Consider the following 16,311-nt stretch of genomic DNA (forward strand, 5'->3'; position numbering starts at 1 on the left):
ATCAATGATGAAGTTTAAACCCATTACCATCAGGGGGAAAACAGCCCCAAAGATATCAGCTCAAATGACCAGTCAGAACTCAAGGACACAGGAGTGCCACGTTTACAATATGACTTAAATGTGTGTGCCCCAACACTAGCGTGTGCACTCGCACACTCCCTGTAGCCATTTCAGCAAGGATATCTCTGCCTCCCTCTCCTCCCTCTCTCTGTCTCTCTTCTCTGTCTCTTCTCCTTCTCTCTGTCTCTGTCTCTCTCTCTGTCTCTGTCTCTCTCTCTGTGTCTCTGTCTCTGTCTCTCTCTTCTCTGTCTCTTCTCCTTCTCTCTGTCTCTGGCTCTCTTTCTGTCTCTGTCTCTCTGTCTCTGTCTCTGTCTCTGTCTCTCTCTCTCCCCCTCTCTCTGTGTCTCCCTCTCTCATTAGAATGGGTTCTGCCTTTGGATTTCCGCTCTGGGCCCTGGGGCCTTGGATATGCCACTGAACCAGCTGTCTTGGTCTCCACTTCCTCTCCAGTCCAGTAAGAGTGCTGGACCCGATGCCCTCGTGGGTCCCTGGGACTCTACACCAACCCCAGCGTGTTGAAGGAGCAGGAAGAAGGAATCCCAGCCCCACAGCCTTGTTCTCGTGTGACCGTGGGCAGAGCGTTCTAACTTCCCTGGACCTCAGATTCCAAGATCTGCGATCCCAGACATGAAGTTTATTAAGTTCCTAATCAACTTCTAAGAAAGGATGACTAAAATTATTACTCTTTAAACAATGTGCTTTCTGAAGCCTGAGGACTCGGCCTTCCCACCTTTGGAACAATTACAAGGGCTGAGACTTCTAGGCAAATACACTAAATAGGGGGTCTTCCTGTGTCGATAAGTGACATAACCACCCTTTAAAGTTTGCAAAGCATTTCTCATACATTATCTAATTTCATCTTCACACAACAGCCCTCTAAGGGAGATACCATATATTTTACTGACCCCAATTAACAGATGAGGAAACTGAGGCCTAGGGTACTTTGAACCTGCACATAATTACATAACGTGAGTGTGTCAGGAACAGGATCTGAACGCTGGTCTTTCTCGCTCAGTGCTATTCTCCCTGCCATGCCCTCTCTCCCTGTGTGGGGCTGTCCCTGATCCCATTCAGTGGGAAGAGTAGCTGGGGGCTTCCACTCCCTTCCCCCATCCCCTCCCAGACTTTACTGGGCACGGCTGAGGAAGGCTAAGGTGGCAGCTCCTGCTTCTTGGATGAGCTGAGGGCCACACCACGCTCCTTCCAATGAGGCGTACTCTCCACCCTGCCCCTGACTCCTCCGGTCCTCGGGGCCTCCCTGTCTGTCCAGACATCGTTCTGTCTGGGTCCTAGGGCCCTGCCATCCAGCCCCAGGCTGCTAATGCATCCTGAGGAGCCCTGGGTCACCGTCCAGTCCAATTTCTGGGCCCTTCACATTTCTGGGCACTTTACCTATGCTGTCTCCTCCCATTACAGTGTGAGCTCCATGAGGGCACGGGTAGCGTCCTTTCTATATACACATCACTGAGCACAGCGCTTGGCGTGCAGAAGGTGCTCAATAAATGCTCATTCACTCAGAGCTAGCTGACAAAGGAGGCATGTGAAGTGCTTCCCACCCCTGTTTGTGGAAGGAGCCGCTTTTGCTCTGTTCAGCTGCAGAGGGGCTGGGGGCAGGGGCAGCACATGGGCCAGCCCAAGTGTTTAATCAGTCCTTGATCCCTGGGCCTCATCCTCTGGGGCTAGGAGAAATAGCTCAGCTCTATCATGGCCACGGCTCCAGAGGAGCAATGTTAATGGTCCCCCACCATCTCAGGGCCTGCAGCAGAGTGCAGGAAGGCCTGATGTCAAATCCAGCCTCAGACGCTTGCTAGCTGTGCGACCTTGTACAAGTCCCTTAACCACTGCCTCGGTTTCCTGATCTGTAAAACGGGGCTCAGAACAGCACCCACCTCTCCCCAGGGGGCTATAAGGATGAAAGGACATACCGTGTGAATAGTGCCTTGCCACGCTTAAAGCCCTGTAAAAGGGCCAGTTACTACCACCACTACTACTTCCAGGGAGTCTGTGGTCATGCTCTGGTTCCCTACACCATTATGAGCCCACACCCCCTGCATGCTCTGAACAGCCGGTCACTAGCGAAGGATGCCTGAATGCACCAGCCACGTCTTACCGTCCCGTCTGCTTAAAAAACTGCTCTTCAAATTCCCTTAGCGCCTTCCGAAGCCTCTTCTTGTCAGCCCTGGTTTCTCGAAGATGGTCAAGTAAAACTGGCCTGGAAAAGGTAGATGTACAGAGGCTGACCCCAGGAACTGGACTGAGCAGGAGAGCAGCAAACCTATTCAGCCAGGCCGGGCTGGGGAACCTACGGCCCCAAGGCCATCCAATCGAGTCCATAAAAGGCCATGGAGAGTTCAGATCCCTGCCCACATATCACCCTGAAAATGTGGTGTGACCAGAGCAAGGACACTAGCCTCGCTCGAAGGGAGCCATGACAACCTTTCAAGGAGGGGAGGCATTTTTGTAAGCTGGAGCTGGGCTGACGCCAGGTGATGAGGGGTAAGGCAGCAGGGACAGAGAGAAGAAAGAAGCAACATCTGCTGGTCATTTCCTGGCCAAAGTGGCACGGAACGGAGGCCACAGAAGGGGAAGGCTTCTAGCCTGGGAGATAACATGGCGGTAAGGCTACATTTACTCGCTAGACGTTTCAAGTCCAGGAAAGTGGACTGGCCCCAAACCGAGCAAGGGCTCACCTCTTACCATAAAATGCAGCCAACACGCCTCACAAGCATTTCCATTTGTTGGTGACTAAAGAGGTTGAGGTTGGCTCCCAAACCACACCCGATAATTTCCTTCTTTCATAGCTGTCATGGATGGCCCCCGCCAAAGAATTCCCTGGCCACACTCCTCTGTCTGTCTGTAGCTAGGCTGGCCCTCAGCAGACACCCCCCACCGGTGGTCATAGCAAGCCAAACAGGCAGCTGGACACAGAAGCCACAATGGTGAATCCCTCAAGCTCTCTTGGCTCCAAGAACGATAGATTCCTACAAGCTCATTCCACTAGATAATGAATGGTAAGGAAAATTCATGGGAAAGCCCATCAGTATTCTGGTCATAACAGGTAAACTGAGGAAGGCTAGCCCCAAGAAAAAAGGAGAATTCCTGGATGGGAAATTGTTGTGATTTCCCAGGGCAGAGATACCCCAAAATGGAGCAAGGGAAGCACTCACATGGTGGCCTCATGCAGGTTGGACATGGAAAGCGCAGGATGTCTGACTTCCTTCTTTGCATCGAGAGACAAGGCTGCAGCAGGCTCGGCCTCGTTGGGGAAGGGAAGGGGCTCACCCATGGGTAAGTGGGAGGCTGGATCTGACAGGGATGGCTGGTGGCTGCCCTGGGGACAGTCTTCATCCGAGTCTTCTTCTTCCTGCTTATTACACGGAAGAGAAAGAAGGGAAGGAAGAAAAGTAGGAGGAGGGCAGAAAGGGAGGAAGGAGAGAAAAAGGAGGAAAAGGAAGGATGAGGGAAGGGAGGGAAGAAGGAAGGAAGGAAAAGTTACCAAACACTAAGAATCCTGGAGAGAGGCATTTGAAAATGAGGACAGGAAAGCCTGCTGGCTTTGGAGACAGAGGACCTGTGCTGCATCCAGACTCTGGGGCTCATCACCTTGAGGGCAGTGACTGTCATCTCATTTTGTATGTGTATCCATCACATATAGTGTGAGCCTGGCACCCCACAGGTGTTACATGAATGGTTGTTTGACTGACTGACCGCTCTGGACATCAGTTTCCTTGTCTGTGAAGTAAGGAGGTTCTGCCAGATCATTTCTAAGGTTTCTTCCCAGCTCTCTATCTAATAAAGTCCTTGAAAGAAGACAGTATTTGGGCCATCCTTGAAGGGCTATCACTTAAGAAAATGGAAATCTCTCTTGAGAATAGCTAAGTTATTTAAAGGATGATGAGGGACCTAACATGGAAGAAAGTCAAAAGAAGTAACCCAAGGAGAGGGGAGAGTGGCTGGTTATTCTTCCGCACTGCTAAAACCAAGTGCCCCTCCTCACAAGGCCTGCCAAGTCAGCCTCCACTTTTTGGGGTTCACCTCCTTGTATGCAAGGGTTCTGAGGCCCCAAGGTTATGGTCGAGGATGCAGATTAGGGTCAGAATGAGCTTGAGGCATTCATATCCAGCGATGTCCCCAAATTTACATCTAGGTTCTAGATCACAGAGGTCCTATGTGAAAAGCCACAACTTGAGTCTAGGCCATCCTTTTGCTTCCAAATATCACTATGACCTCTAGTGGATATCCCCTAGGGCATAGCCTAAGGGTCATTCGTTCAACTCCCACAGGCACAAAGCTAGTAAGTCAGAGGGAGGTAGGACATGAGCCTAGGTGATAGGGTAAGAGATTTACTGAAAGGGGTATCAGAGGCCATCTGATCTAACTCTCTTATTTTACAGATGAGGAAACTGAGGCCCACAGAGGTTATGTGACTTGATCCAAGTCACACAGATGATAAATGACAGAGGCAGGATTTGAACTCAGTTCTTTGAACTCCAAAGCCTGGGCTCTCTCCCCTCCAACTCAGGTCTTCCTGACTCCAAGTGCAGCACTGAGCCATCTCCTCCCAGCCCTCTCTCAAAGTGCTTTACACTAAAGAAAATACAAAGAGGACATAAACATCTGTTCAAATATTTAAAATTTATTGTTAGGTGTTAATATTTCTTTGTTATTTTGAATTGTGCTGCACTGAGCATTTGTTTCTTTGTGGTTGATCAAAGACGATGTTCTGTGTTGCAGTCAATTACTCTTTAAACAAAAGGGCCAGTCAGTAATTTCTAATTTCCTACTTCACCCTCAGATAATGGCTAAACATGACCAATGTATGTTTAAAAAAACCCCAACATACTTCCACCTTTCTTTCTAAAGGAGATGAATTCACCCAAATGCACAGAATAGGAAGGACCTACTTCCCCTGGCTGGAGGGTGAAGCATTTGCAGTCAATGCCAACTAGAAATCTAAGGTTTCCTTCTCTCCCCACAAAATATCAACAGCGAAAGTAAAAAATGATTCTTAAAACAGAAGTCCTCTGTCCTTGGTGCAGAGAACCCCAAAGACTGAGCCCTGCCAAGGGAGCATGGGGGGAGCTGGTGTGTTTACTCTCTCAGCCCCTGGGCCTACTCTTCCCGCCATGGCCTGGATCACCCTCACCACCTTCCCGAATCTTATGTAAGCAGAAATCCCAGAGAGCCCTGAGACTTACAATGGTGGGGATCAGGGAAGGCGTGGACAAAAGCTGTTTGATGATTCTGTATCGGTCATAAAGGGGCTTGATCAGGCTCTTGTCTTGTTTTGTTACCTGAAAAGCAAGACACTAATTACTGCCCCCCTCGTACACAAGCATCGTTTGGACTAAGCCGAAACAATCCTGGGACTCTGACGCCAATGATCAGAACCCTGGCAGGCTGCTTGTAATTAGTACAGTGAAGCATGCAGTTTTTAAAAGTACCAAACAAAACCCCCACCAACGTCCTTGTGAGCCAACCTGCTGAAAAGGGATCCTGTCTGTTTTAGAGAGATGCAAGATCTTAACTTTTAAAGTCCTGCACGTGTGCAGAAGGAGGAAGCACATAGAGGGAATAAAGCCCCACATCTCCACCTCATTTCCCTGTCTTTGCATCAACTCTTCCTCCACTTCATCTCCAGGATCCAGCCAGATACCAAATTCCACCTATCTTTCCCCTGAGGTATCTTCTTCCCTTGTGTCTACATCTTCCCTTCCACTCCCACAGCCACCGTTCTCATCCAGGTTTTCATCATCCCACATCTGGGTTACGGCCACCACCTTCTAGCTGGCCCCATTCGGTGCAGGGCTTCCTGAAACATAGCTTTCACACAGCCAACACCCCTCTGGTGGGGTGGGGGAAAACCCTCCCTGTAACCCTCTCGCCTAAAGTCCAAGCCTCTTTACTTGGCTCTGCCAGTCCTCCATACCCTGTCTTCTCTGCAGAGCTGATGTGGATGCACAGGGAGCTCACCAGCCCATTCGGGTTTTTAAAGGAAACAGACACAAGATGGAAACAAGGACAGGGAACTCAGTGAGCCCAAGAGCATGTCTCAGACTGTGCATTGGCAGGGCTAAAGATCAAAGCAAGCTGAGAAAGCCCAGAACAGCAAAGGAGGGTGTTCCAGCTCTGGGGGGAAGGAGAGTCAAGGAAAGGAGAGGATTTCTGTGAAGGACAGATGCAAAGCTGACCCTTGGCCAGAGCCAGCAGAGCTCTCAGTGCCTCTGGCCCAGAGATGAGAAGACAACAAAGGCTAGTAGAGAGTGAGGGCCCAGGAGAAGAGAAGCAAGGCTGCCCAGGGAAATGAACCACAGCCTTGGGTCGAGCTGGCAGGTGACAAGGACCAGCCACAACCGCTTGGCACAGGGGAAACGTGCTAGACTGGGAGTCTGAAGCCCTGAGTCCTTCTGGCTCTGAGACTTACTCCGTGATTCTAGACAAGCCACCGAACTCCCCAAGGTCTCAGAGCCTCCTCTGGAGAAGGAGGGACCTGGACGAGATGACCTTGAACATTCATCCAACGCCAGACCTCTAGTCATGAGGACATTTGAAAGGTCACAGAGAATAAGAAAAGCCCCTAATGATTAGAACAAATGTTCTCCTCGTTTGTTTTTTAAAAAGTGGAGAGTCTGTAAACTGGAGACCAAGGACTTTGACCCTGATTCATAGCAAGAGTCCAGGCTCTATAGCTAAATACAGGATTCATGTCTCTAGAAAAAGAAGCTGGAATCCCGAAGAACCAGCAAAACTCTGCCAAGAACAGGTCATGATGGATGAAGGCACTTAATAAAGACTGATTGGCTGATGAGGGGTGTTTCTTTTCTGGACAGGGCCACTAAAATGGCAGGTGAGGAGAATGCTGTACAGATACAAGATGCCCAGATGGCAACTGGTCAGCAGTACAAGCAGGTTCACAGAATGGCCAATAATGCATGTCAACTTAAAAGGAGGTCTCCAACGGTTATGCCCCAGTGGCCTGTGTTTAGGCCAGTGCTGTTTTATATTTCCGTCAATGACTGGAAGAAAGGCATGATTTCCCAATCTGTAGAGGGATAACAAGACAGAAGGAGGGTCTAAAAAGACATGGACAGGTCAACATGATCCTATAAAGACTGGGCAGACCCTAGTAAGATGAAATGTAACAGGAATACAGATAAAGTCTGATCCTTGAGCTCAAGAAATCCACTTCACACGCACAAGACAGAGGACCCAGGACTGGAGAGGAGTTTGTCTTCAGGCCACTGGTGCAGAGCAGCCAGAGAGGAGCTGACCGTGGCACATGGTGCCAAAAGCTAGGGCTGAGGAGGTGAATTGCACTGCCCTCTCCTATGGTCAGACCACATCTGGATTATGGCTTTCTGTTCTGGCCAGAGATTGGCAGAATGTCCTGAGGACAGACACCAGAATAATGAGTGTCAGGACTGTACGGTGCTACCTGGAGTGCTTTCCTTAAGACAGTGGCTCCTGGAGAGGGCCTTGACAGCAGTGGGCATCATGACGGCACTGGGCTCTGGGAAGGGAATGGGCAAGCAACGTGAGGGAACAATGCCAAAAGGGGAAGGGAGCACTGAAGACCAAGTAGCTCCGTTTCCTGAGTTTGGGCTAGGCTCCCTACTGAGGGAAAGTAAACATCAGTAGTGCCAAACTCCCATGCCCAGCCAAACTCTTGACTACCAAGCAAACCAGGTCAAGATATAATTGGAAATGTTTAACCAAATAAATAAAAATACAGCCTAACACAGAAATGTTAATTTGTGGTTTTCTTAAGTCAGCATGCTGCCCATAGGAATCTGTCTATTTGAATCTGATACCGCTGTTAGAAGGCATAGGCCAGAGGGTTGGGGGTGAGCAGTGAGGGATCTGGAAGCACCATTTTTCCTTCCAAGAAATAAAACTGGGTTCCCACCTGTGCCCCTTTGGTTCACGTCCCCAAGTTATCCTGGGATGGAATCAGATGGCCCCACCTCACAGCACTGCAGAGTGACAGCCCTCTAGAAATGTCCCCAGTGCCACCAGCGACCCCAGTCCAATTGGTGAACTGGTGCTTGCAACCAAGCCTTCGGGTCCTCAGTGTCTGAGGGATGGGATGCCCAAGCAGCCCATTAACTGGAATGCAGACCCCCATGGTACCAGCCTCCATATGTTCCCCAGCCTCCAATGATCGATAAATCTTGGAGTGCAGTGAGAGGTGGAGCTGGCATCATTCAGGACACTTCCGGAGATACCTTGGCATCTTCCTGGGCAGTCAGCGGTTCTCTCTGATCCTTGGGCTGCTTGACCAGCATGTCTGACATCTCTTCCCCAGAGGAATTCGGCTCGGTGCCAGCAGCTTCTGGCTTCTCCATCTCTTTGGGAATGGCAGCTGGCTCCTGATGCAGGGTCTGGTGTGGCACGGCTTTGGGCACACTCCCCTGCTGTTCTGAGAGCTTTAGCTTTAGTTCTGTGGGAAACACCATTAATGACCACAAATGACCACCATCATCCAGGATCTTTACATGGTCACAGGACCAGGGTTTCAAGTTAGACCCACCCCCCAACAATGGACAGGCCTGAACATGGAAGGAGATCCAACCTTCCTGAAGTAGGGTGGGCAGCCCCCTAAGGAGTGGGGCCTGAAAAGGACTAGGTAGGCTTCCTGGCCCCCAAATATCTCCCTCATCACCTGCAAAGGTGCTTGGCAATCCTTCCTTCAGCCTCTAAAGACTTTGAGGGGTTTCATAAACATGTAACTCCCCTAGGAAGGGTAACACTTATTAGTGAACATTGGAGGGGTTGGGAGAGGCAGACTTCTGGACAGAATCCAGAAGACAACAGAGAGGGGCTGGGCCAAGGCCAGGAATGCCCAAAACTAGCTTCGCTGGCGTCAGAACTGTGCCAGGAAGTCATGTCCCTACCATGTGACTCTGAATACCATTCCTGGTAAACAGGCTGTCTGGAGCCAGAGCCTCGGCACCCCAGAATGCCCTGACAGACTCTGTTTATTGACCTCCAAGCAATTAATTTTTCCCCCATCATGCTTCTTAATTACAATCTGAAGAGTAAGAAAAGTGGTTAAGTATTTAAATGGATGCCATTTAAGGGAGGGTCATAATTACACTGTATTTTTGTTTCAATCACATGCATTTTCTTTTAAAATTAAAAAAAACTTCATGCTTCTGTGGGGCTTATGATGAAAGGTCCTGTCCATCTCCAGAGAAAGAACTGGTAGAGCCTGAATGCAGATTAAAGATACTTTTTCTTCCCTTTATTTTTCTCGGGGTTTTTTGGTTTGTGTTTTCTTTCACAGAATGACTTCCATGGAAATGTGTTTTGCATGACTACACATGCATCACCTATGTCAAGCTGCTTACCTTCTCAATGAAGGGGAAAGGGAAGGAGAGAATTTAGAACTCAAAATTTGAAAACAGAATGATAAAATTGTTTTTACATGTAATTGGGGAAAAATATTAAATGAAATTTAAAAATAAAATAAAAACGTTATTATTGCATATTGTTTTTACTCCAAAGTCATTGCCAGCCCATTGAACCCTTCCCTATTACGAAGAATCACAGTTGGAGACAACGCCAAGCCTACCCTCCTATGGCTCACCAGAGTCCAGAGTCCGCCTGCCCTTCCGTGGCAGTGAGAAGAGGAAGGCACAGTTTCCTTCTCACTGTTCCAGGACCGAGACAGCCTGCTCCATTAATTGGAAGCATTCAGCTGTGCTGCTATGGCAGTTTAATAAATCAAAGCTCCTCAAAATGCCTCCCTCACCCCTTGTTAGGATGCCTGAGATTCCTCCATCATTAACGCCAGCCTGCATCTCAGCCTGCTGTATAGATAATCCCAGCTCAACACAATGTGATTAATAGTCCTTTAAACAGAGACTTTCCAAAAAATGAGGAAAAATGTCATGTTGTAGAGGAAAAGTAAGAAAAGGAAGGTCTATAGAGTCAGTCAGTCAACATTTATTGGCACTTACTCTGCTAATTGGTGGGGACACCAAAAAAAAGGGCAAAAACACGGATCCAAGGAAAGATCAATATTTATCAGCCCAGTGCAATGCCCTTTAAAGCGGCTTTTCCAATAGAAATATGTCAGCCCCTGGCTCCGAGCTGGTCAACGCCAGCTCTCTGAGGGGCCCTTCCCAAGTCGGTGTGCCAGCTATGGTGAAACAGGGCCCCTCACAGAGGTGAGGCTCAGACCCCAGGGTCTGCCAACCAGGGCAGGTGCAAGGTGAGCCCCCACAGGTGCCCCCACATGCCCTCACATCCTCCCAAAGGCAAAGACAGAAGGCAAGGTGAAGGTGCTATGGCACCAAGGCCCCTCAGGAGCCTCCAGATGGGCCCCTCGGGAGCCTCCAGATGGGCCCAGGGTCCTTCCTGCTCCCCGCCCGCATCCCCACCTGCTGGTTACCTCGGAGCTGCTTCCGGCCTTTGGCCAAGTCATTCATCCACTTCAGGACTTCAGGATTAGAAGTCTTGTCTCCATATGAAGGCTGTAACAGAGAGAGGGAGTCAGGGGCAAATCTGGGCTGGGGGAAACCATCTAATGAGCAGTCACTTCTGTAGGAGAAAAGCAGGAGAAGCCCTGGAAGCTGCAGCAGAGGCCCCAGCCCAGAGTTTACACACCTGGGCTGGGATCCTGGCTCTGCCCCTTATAAGCTGTGCAGCCCCAGAAAAGGCACCTCCCCTCACTGGGTCTCAGCTTCCTTCCCTGCAAAATGAGGAAGGGGGATCTCCTCCAGAGCCATGATGCTCCCAAACATGGAAGGCCTCCCCCCATTAGGGCTCCCTGAAGGGAGGGGCCCCTGAGCCCCCCAAGAAGGGTATAGGCTCCCTGAATGGAGGGCCCCTCAAACCTCCTATTAGTACACAGGCTCCCTGAAGGAAGGGACCCCCAAACCCCCCAGTAGGGTATGGGCTCCCTGAAGGGAGGGACCCTGAGCCCCCCAGTAGTACATGGGCTCCCTGAAGGGAGGGACCCCCAAGCCCCCCAGTGGGGTGTGGGCTCCCTGAAGGGAGGGACCCTCTACCTTTTGTTTGTATTCGCCAGAAATCTGCACATGGTCAGCATTTCAATGCCTTGTGCTTTCATGTCTAAACCTGATAGCCCCTTTCCCCCTGACCCCTCCTCCCCTCATACGTTCCCTATTACTGTAGAGGGGATCACCATCCTCCCAGACCCCAGGCTCACAACTCAGGAACTGTCCTCTCTCTCACTCCCTCATATCCAATATGGCGCCAAGACCGGTCATTTCACCTCTGCACCCTCTCTCCTGTGCCACAGCCCCCACCCTGGTGTAGGCCCCATCCCCTCGCTGCTGGGGGTCTGCCTGCCTCAGTGCTGTCCCCACTCCAGACCATTCTCCATTCAGATACTAAAGAGACTTTCCTAAAGCTCGGGTCTGATCACACCACACTCTAGTGATTCCTATCACCTCCAGGACCAATAGAAAATGCTGTTTGGCCTTCTAAGCCCCCTCCCTTTACAGTCTTCTTATGCCTGACTCCCTAACATATCCCCTTCAATCCAGTGATACCGGCCTTCTGGCCACTCCGCCTCCCAGTCATGGAACCCCCTCCTTCCTCTGCTGTCACTACTGACTTCTCTGGCTTCCTTGGTATCCCAACTGAAATCCCATCTTTTCCCAGAGCCCTCCCCAAATCCTCTGAATCCTGGCACCTTCCCCTCCCCCTTAGCCTTCCTGATTTACCCTGCAGATAGCCTGTTTGTCCATAGCTTGTAAGCTCCTTGAAAGTGAGGACCACCTTTTGCGTTTTTAAAATCTTCATTTTCTCGTATCCCCAGCACTTAGCACAGGCCTGGCACACAGTCAGCATTTAATAAATGTTTACTGACTGATTTCCTCACTTGTAAAAGAGGGATAACCAGGCACTATCCACTTTCCACAGGGACAAGGAAGAAAGTGCTTTGTATACCTTCGAGCTAGGTGGCCCAGAGGATCTCCCCGAGTTGAAGTCTGGGTTCTGACACTTAACAGTGGTGTGACCCTGGGCAGGTCACTTCACCCTGTTTGCCTGTTTCCTCATCTGAGAAGAAAATGACAAACACTCCAGTATTTTGGCTGAGAAAACCGCGAATGGGGCCAGGAAGAGCCAGACACGGCTGACATGCCTGAACACCTGATACCTTAGAGTGCTGTGGTTACGTGATTGATCAGTACAGAAAGCGGTACTCCTGATCTGAGCCTACCAGTTTCCTTCAACTGTCTAAAAGCACAATTCTGAGACGGGGTCCCCAGGCATCCCCGGCCTGCCAGCAGAGGCCCTGACACCACCAAGGTGCAGGTGTGGAAGTGACAGTGCATTCAGGTCTGAACCACTAGCAGAACTCCCCAGTGGCGGGAGCAGTCCCCAAACAAAATGGACGCCTCCCTGAGGGGCTCTGGGTCGAGTGGCCGCTCACTTCCAGGCGGGTTCTGTTCAGGTGAGGCTCAGCCAGAATGGCCCCCAAAGACCCCCCAGCCCCAAAAGACACCCTGAGAGTCATCAGATGACCTTATCCGCCAGCACCAAGGACCAAGGGCCACAGGCAGTGCCATTCAAGCGGGAATCTCGTGTTTCCTTCTGAGGAAGGAGGGTGCTGCACAAGGGTGGTGTGTCCTTCTTCCAGGAGGGTCCTCCCCGGGGTCCAGCTCGTGAACAGGTGGAGGGTCAGCTGCCAGCCACCAGCCTTCAGTGCATCGGGCCAGCTCGGTCCCAAGCAGAGGGACTGATCACACCCACCCTCCAACTGCAGGGCCAGAGGTCCAAGCTGAGACTGCCGCCTCCTAGGGCCTCCTAGAGACCCTCTGGAAAATACAAGTGTTGGGGAGGGTAAGGGGAGGGGGAGGCACTCAGCAGCGGCCGGCCACTGCAGAGCATACAAAGGTGTGAAACACCATGCGTGCAGATGCTCTCCCTGGGTCCTCACAACAGCCTCGTGAGGCAGACGGGACTGGCATTATCATCCCCTGCTGACAGTAACACCCAAGTAGCAACTGCTCTGGGTGAGATTAGAATCCAAGCCCTTCCTGGGTAGAGGCTGGCACCCTCTGGCCTTGGCCACACCTTCCCTTCCTAAGTGAGCAGAGAAGGGAGGGAGGGGCAGGGAAAAGTGCCACCCACTCCATGTATCCTTACCCGGTATTTCTTTTCTTGCTCAAACTTCTCCTCAAATTTCCTGATCTTCCGCTTAAGGCTCTGGATGTGCTTGGTCAGCTGGGTCACCGTCTGGGGCCCTTTCCCGTCCTCACACCTTGAAGAACTCCTGGGCCTGCACAGGGGACAGGGACAGAACCTGATAAAGAGGCTTTCCAAAAGCAGACTCTGCAAGCAAGGTCGACCAGAAGACCAAGGCTCCTGAGCGAGTGGGGCCAACATGGCGACACTTTCAGGGCCATTTAGTGGGTCCATTATGGACTGTTCCCAAGGAGCAGGGCAGCCCTAACCAGTGTGCATTCCGACATCATCTTGCTCTGTGACAGTCTCCAGCCCCATACAGCACGTCCACACTTTCTACATTCCCAATGACGCATCTGTCATTTCATGAGGCATTTTCTGGATGAAATATTCTGCAGTGCATACCTGCCCCCACCTCATCCAAGGCGGGGGCATCTCCTGAGCCATCCTTCCACAAGTTAGTTCCCCACAGGTAGGAAGGGCGGGAAAGGGAGGAAGCCGAGTGAAGGGAGCGGTGCCCGTGACAACCCAGGGCAATGGACAGAGGCACACACCTCCATCCAAACACACGGGTCAAGGTCAGCGCCACACTGCCCACAGAGACGGCCATCCTGCCCTTTCTGCCCGAGCCCCTACAGGGAGCTGTCTGGGAGTTTGTGGGGAAGGGTCTACCGTATCAAAACAAAGCAGAGCATTGCTTTTGTAAAAGATCAATGGACTCCCCTGGAAGCGTTTCCAAAACACCTCCTGCTGCTCAAGCCAAGCACTTAAAAGTGACGCGCCCCCTCCCATCCCTCCCAATCACAGCAAACCCATGATATGTCACAGCGGGCAGGAAACACGCTCAGAAAAACAAGCACCAGACGATGAAGAGGGCACGTGAAGAAAAGAGAACAAATCGGGGCTGGACAGCTTCTCCTTACATCATGAACTGCTGAGCGCTGGGGGGAGAAGGGGCAGATTCAGGGTCCAAATTAAATCTCTGGCTTTGGCTGAAGAGGGAGCATCGTGGTGACAGGAGGGGGCGGTCTCCGTCCGTGATGTGATGCAGCAGGCGGCTGGTCCCAATGGACGGCGGGTCCTCGGAGCCATTGTCTGCTTCATTGCGCCAGTCTTTGTAGGCGGGCACCGGGTCTGGAGGGACGAGAAGGCTTGTTACTGACAGGTCCCCAAAGAAGGAGCACTACTGTTCACAACACGATCTTGCATTTCTGGGGTGCCCCTGTCCTTGGGGAAGTGCAAAATAGCAGGTGGCAGTTCCCCCAAAACCTGGGTGAGGGACAGAAAATGTCTGCACCCCCAACTCACTGACAGGAAAACTGAGGCCCAGAAAGCCTCAGAGTGAACCATGAACCACCACTCTTTCAGTCTCTGTCTCTGGATTCTCTCTGTCTGTCTGTCTCTGCTGTGTTAAGGTTCAGGGAGCTCATTCCTCACAACAGCCCAGAAGGGGAGCAGGATAAAGGCTATAATCTGGGGCTCAGGGGAGTGCCAAGATTGGCCAGACCCAGGGGACCAAGCTAATAAGGGTGTGGCCAAGCCAAGATTCAAACCCAGGCCTTCTGGCTCCAAATCACAGATCACAGAACTTGCAGATAGAAGAGGCCTTAAGGACCATCTAAATGGACGCCTCTCATTGTTTTAAAGAGGAGACTGACACTCAGGGAGAAGAAGGAACGTGTCCAGGGTCACACAGCTGGCAGAGCCAGGATCAAGCCCATGCCCCTAGACTAGGCCTTGTCTGCACTCCGCCCTGGGCCCTGCCCCAAACCCCCTCCCCCAGTGGTGCCTCCACGCGGCACCCCTCACTGCTTCTGGAGGGAGGAGGGAGGAAGGCACTGAAAGGAGCAGACGGCCCCATCCCCATCCCAGCTTGTCCCGCAGGGCCCCTCGGGCCAGCGTCCAAAATGCCGATGTAAGTTAGGGCACAGTGAGCCTCAAACCAGTTATCAGGGGTGTGTGTGGGGAGCAGCACCGGGGCTGGATCCTGCTCCCACAGCAAAGGCAGAGGCTCAGGGCCAGGTCTGCTGGCCTCCTCCAATCAGCCAGCACTGTGGCACCTGCGGTGAGCCCAGCCCTGAAGACACAAGCAGGAAGAATGAGCCGGCCCCCTCTGCAGCCCTCCCCGGAGAGGCCCAGGGGCAAACCCTGGTAGGGCGGCTCCAGAGACACCCCTAGGGCTGGGCTGGGCTGGACTGGGCTTCCAAAGGATCCTGGCAGGAAGAACCCAAGGAGGCCGCCTGGCAGAGGGGGCCGCGCTCTCGGCCCCAGCCCCTGAATCCCAGCTCCAGCCAGCACGTGTGAGCGCCAGGATGCTATCTCACCTTTCAGAGCCTGAGTCTTGTCATCTGCAGAATGAGCATAATGCCAGGAATGCTAACTCTCATGCAGTTGTTCACAGAATCTGATAAAATACAGCATATTAGTGACTTGTACAGGCAGCAGGTGATGTCATGGGGGTTAAGAGTGCCTGCTGGAACTCATCTTCCTGAGGTCAAATCTGACCTCAGATGCTTGCTGTGTGATCCTGGGCAAGTCACTTAACTTCCTTCTGCCTCAGTTTCCTCATCTGTAAAATGGGGATAACAGTAGCACCAACCTCCCAAGGTTATGGTGAAGATCAAAGAGGATAGTATTTAACAGTGCCTGGCATACAGCAGGCACCAAATGAATGTCTGCTACTAGTAAGGAACCAAATGAATACTGAGAATAAGGGACACAGCTTATGCAAAGGTGTGGAGGCAAGAGCTGAGATGCTAACTAGGTTCAGAGCAAAGCCAACAGGGCAGTGTGGCTAGAATGTGGACTAGAATGCAAGCCCAGAGAGGTGGGGAGTGGGGGGTGGGAGCTGGACTGGGAAGGGCTTTAAGAGACAAGTTTGTGCTTTATATTAGAGGCAAGAGGGGCCACTGGAGGTTCTGAGCTGGGCAGATCTGTGAGGGAGAGATGTGAGGCAGGGAGATCCCCCAGGAAATACCTGAAAAAGTCCAAGGCAGAGGGCAGGGGCAGTGTGAGTGAAGAAGGAAATGGATGGATGGATGGATGGATGGATGGATGGATGGATGGATGGATGGATGGATGGATGGA

At 51.6% G+C, this 16,311-nt stretch overlaps 1 protein-coding gene across 1 annotated transcript in view; it reads right to left on the reverse strand.

Moving 5' to 3' along the window:
- The window catches only part of FAM13C (family with sequence similarity 13 member C), a 47,546-nt gene that overhangs the window by 4,103 nt on the left and 27,132 nt on the right, over positions 1-16,311 (reverse strand). The window contains exons 5-11 of the mRNA XM_069101673.1: positions 14,148-14,358; positions 13,186-13,318; positions 10,457-10,538; positions 8,286-8,500; positions 5,259-5,354; positions 3,228-3,424; positions 2,171-2,272 (exon numbers count right to left, since the gene is read on the reverse strand). Of these exons, the coding sequence (XP_068957774.1) occupies positions 2,171-2,272; positions 3,228-3,424; positions 5,259-5,354; positions 8,286-8,500; positions 10,457-10,538; positions 13,186-13,318; positions 14,148-14,358 (1,036 nt within the window). The remainder of the gene's footprint in view (positions 1-2,170; positions 2,273-3,227; positions 3,425-5,258; positions 5,355-8,285; positions 8,501-10,456; positions 10,539-13,185; positions 13,319-14,147; positions 14,359-16,311) is intronic.

Source organism: Petaurus breviceps, unplaced genomic scaffold (assembly GCF_028583685.1).
Source record: "Petaurus breviceps papuanus isolate PSGF00001 unplaced genomic scaffold, PetGlider_PUasm1.0 490, whole genome shotgun sequence".
NCBI lineage: Eukaryota > Metazoa > Chordata > Mammalia > Diprotodontia > Petauridae > Petaurus > Petaurus breviceps.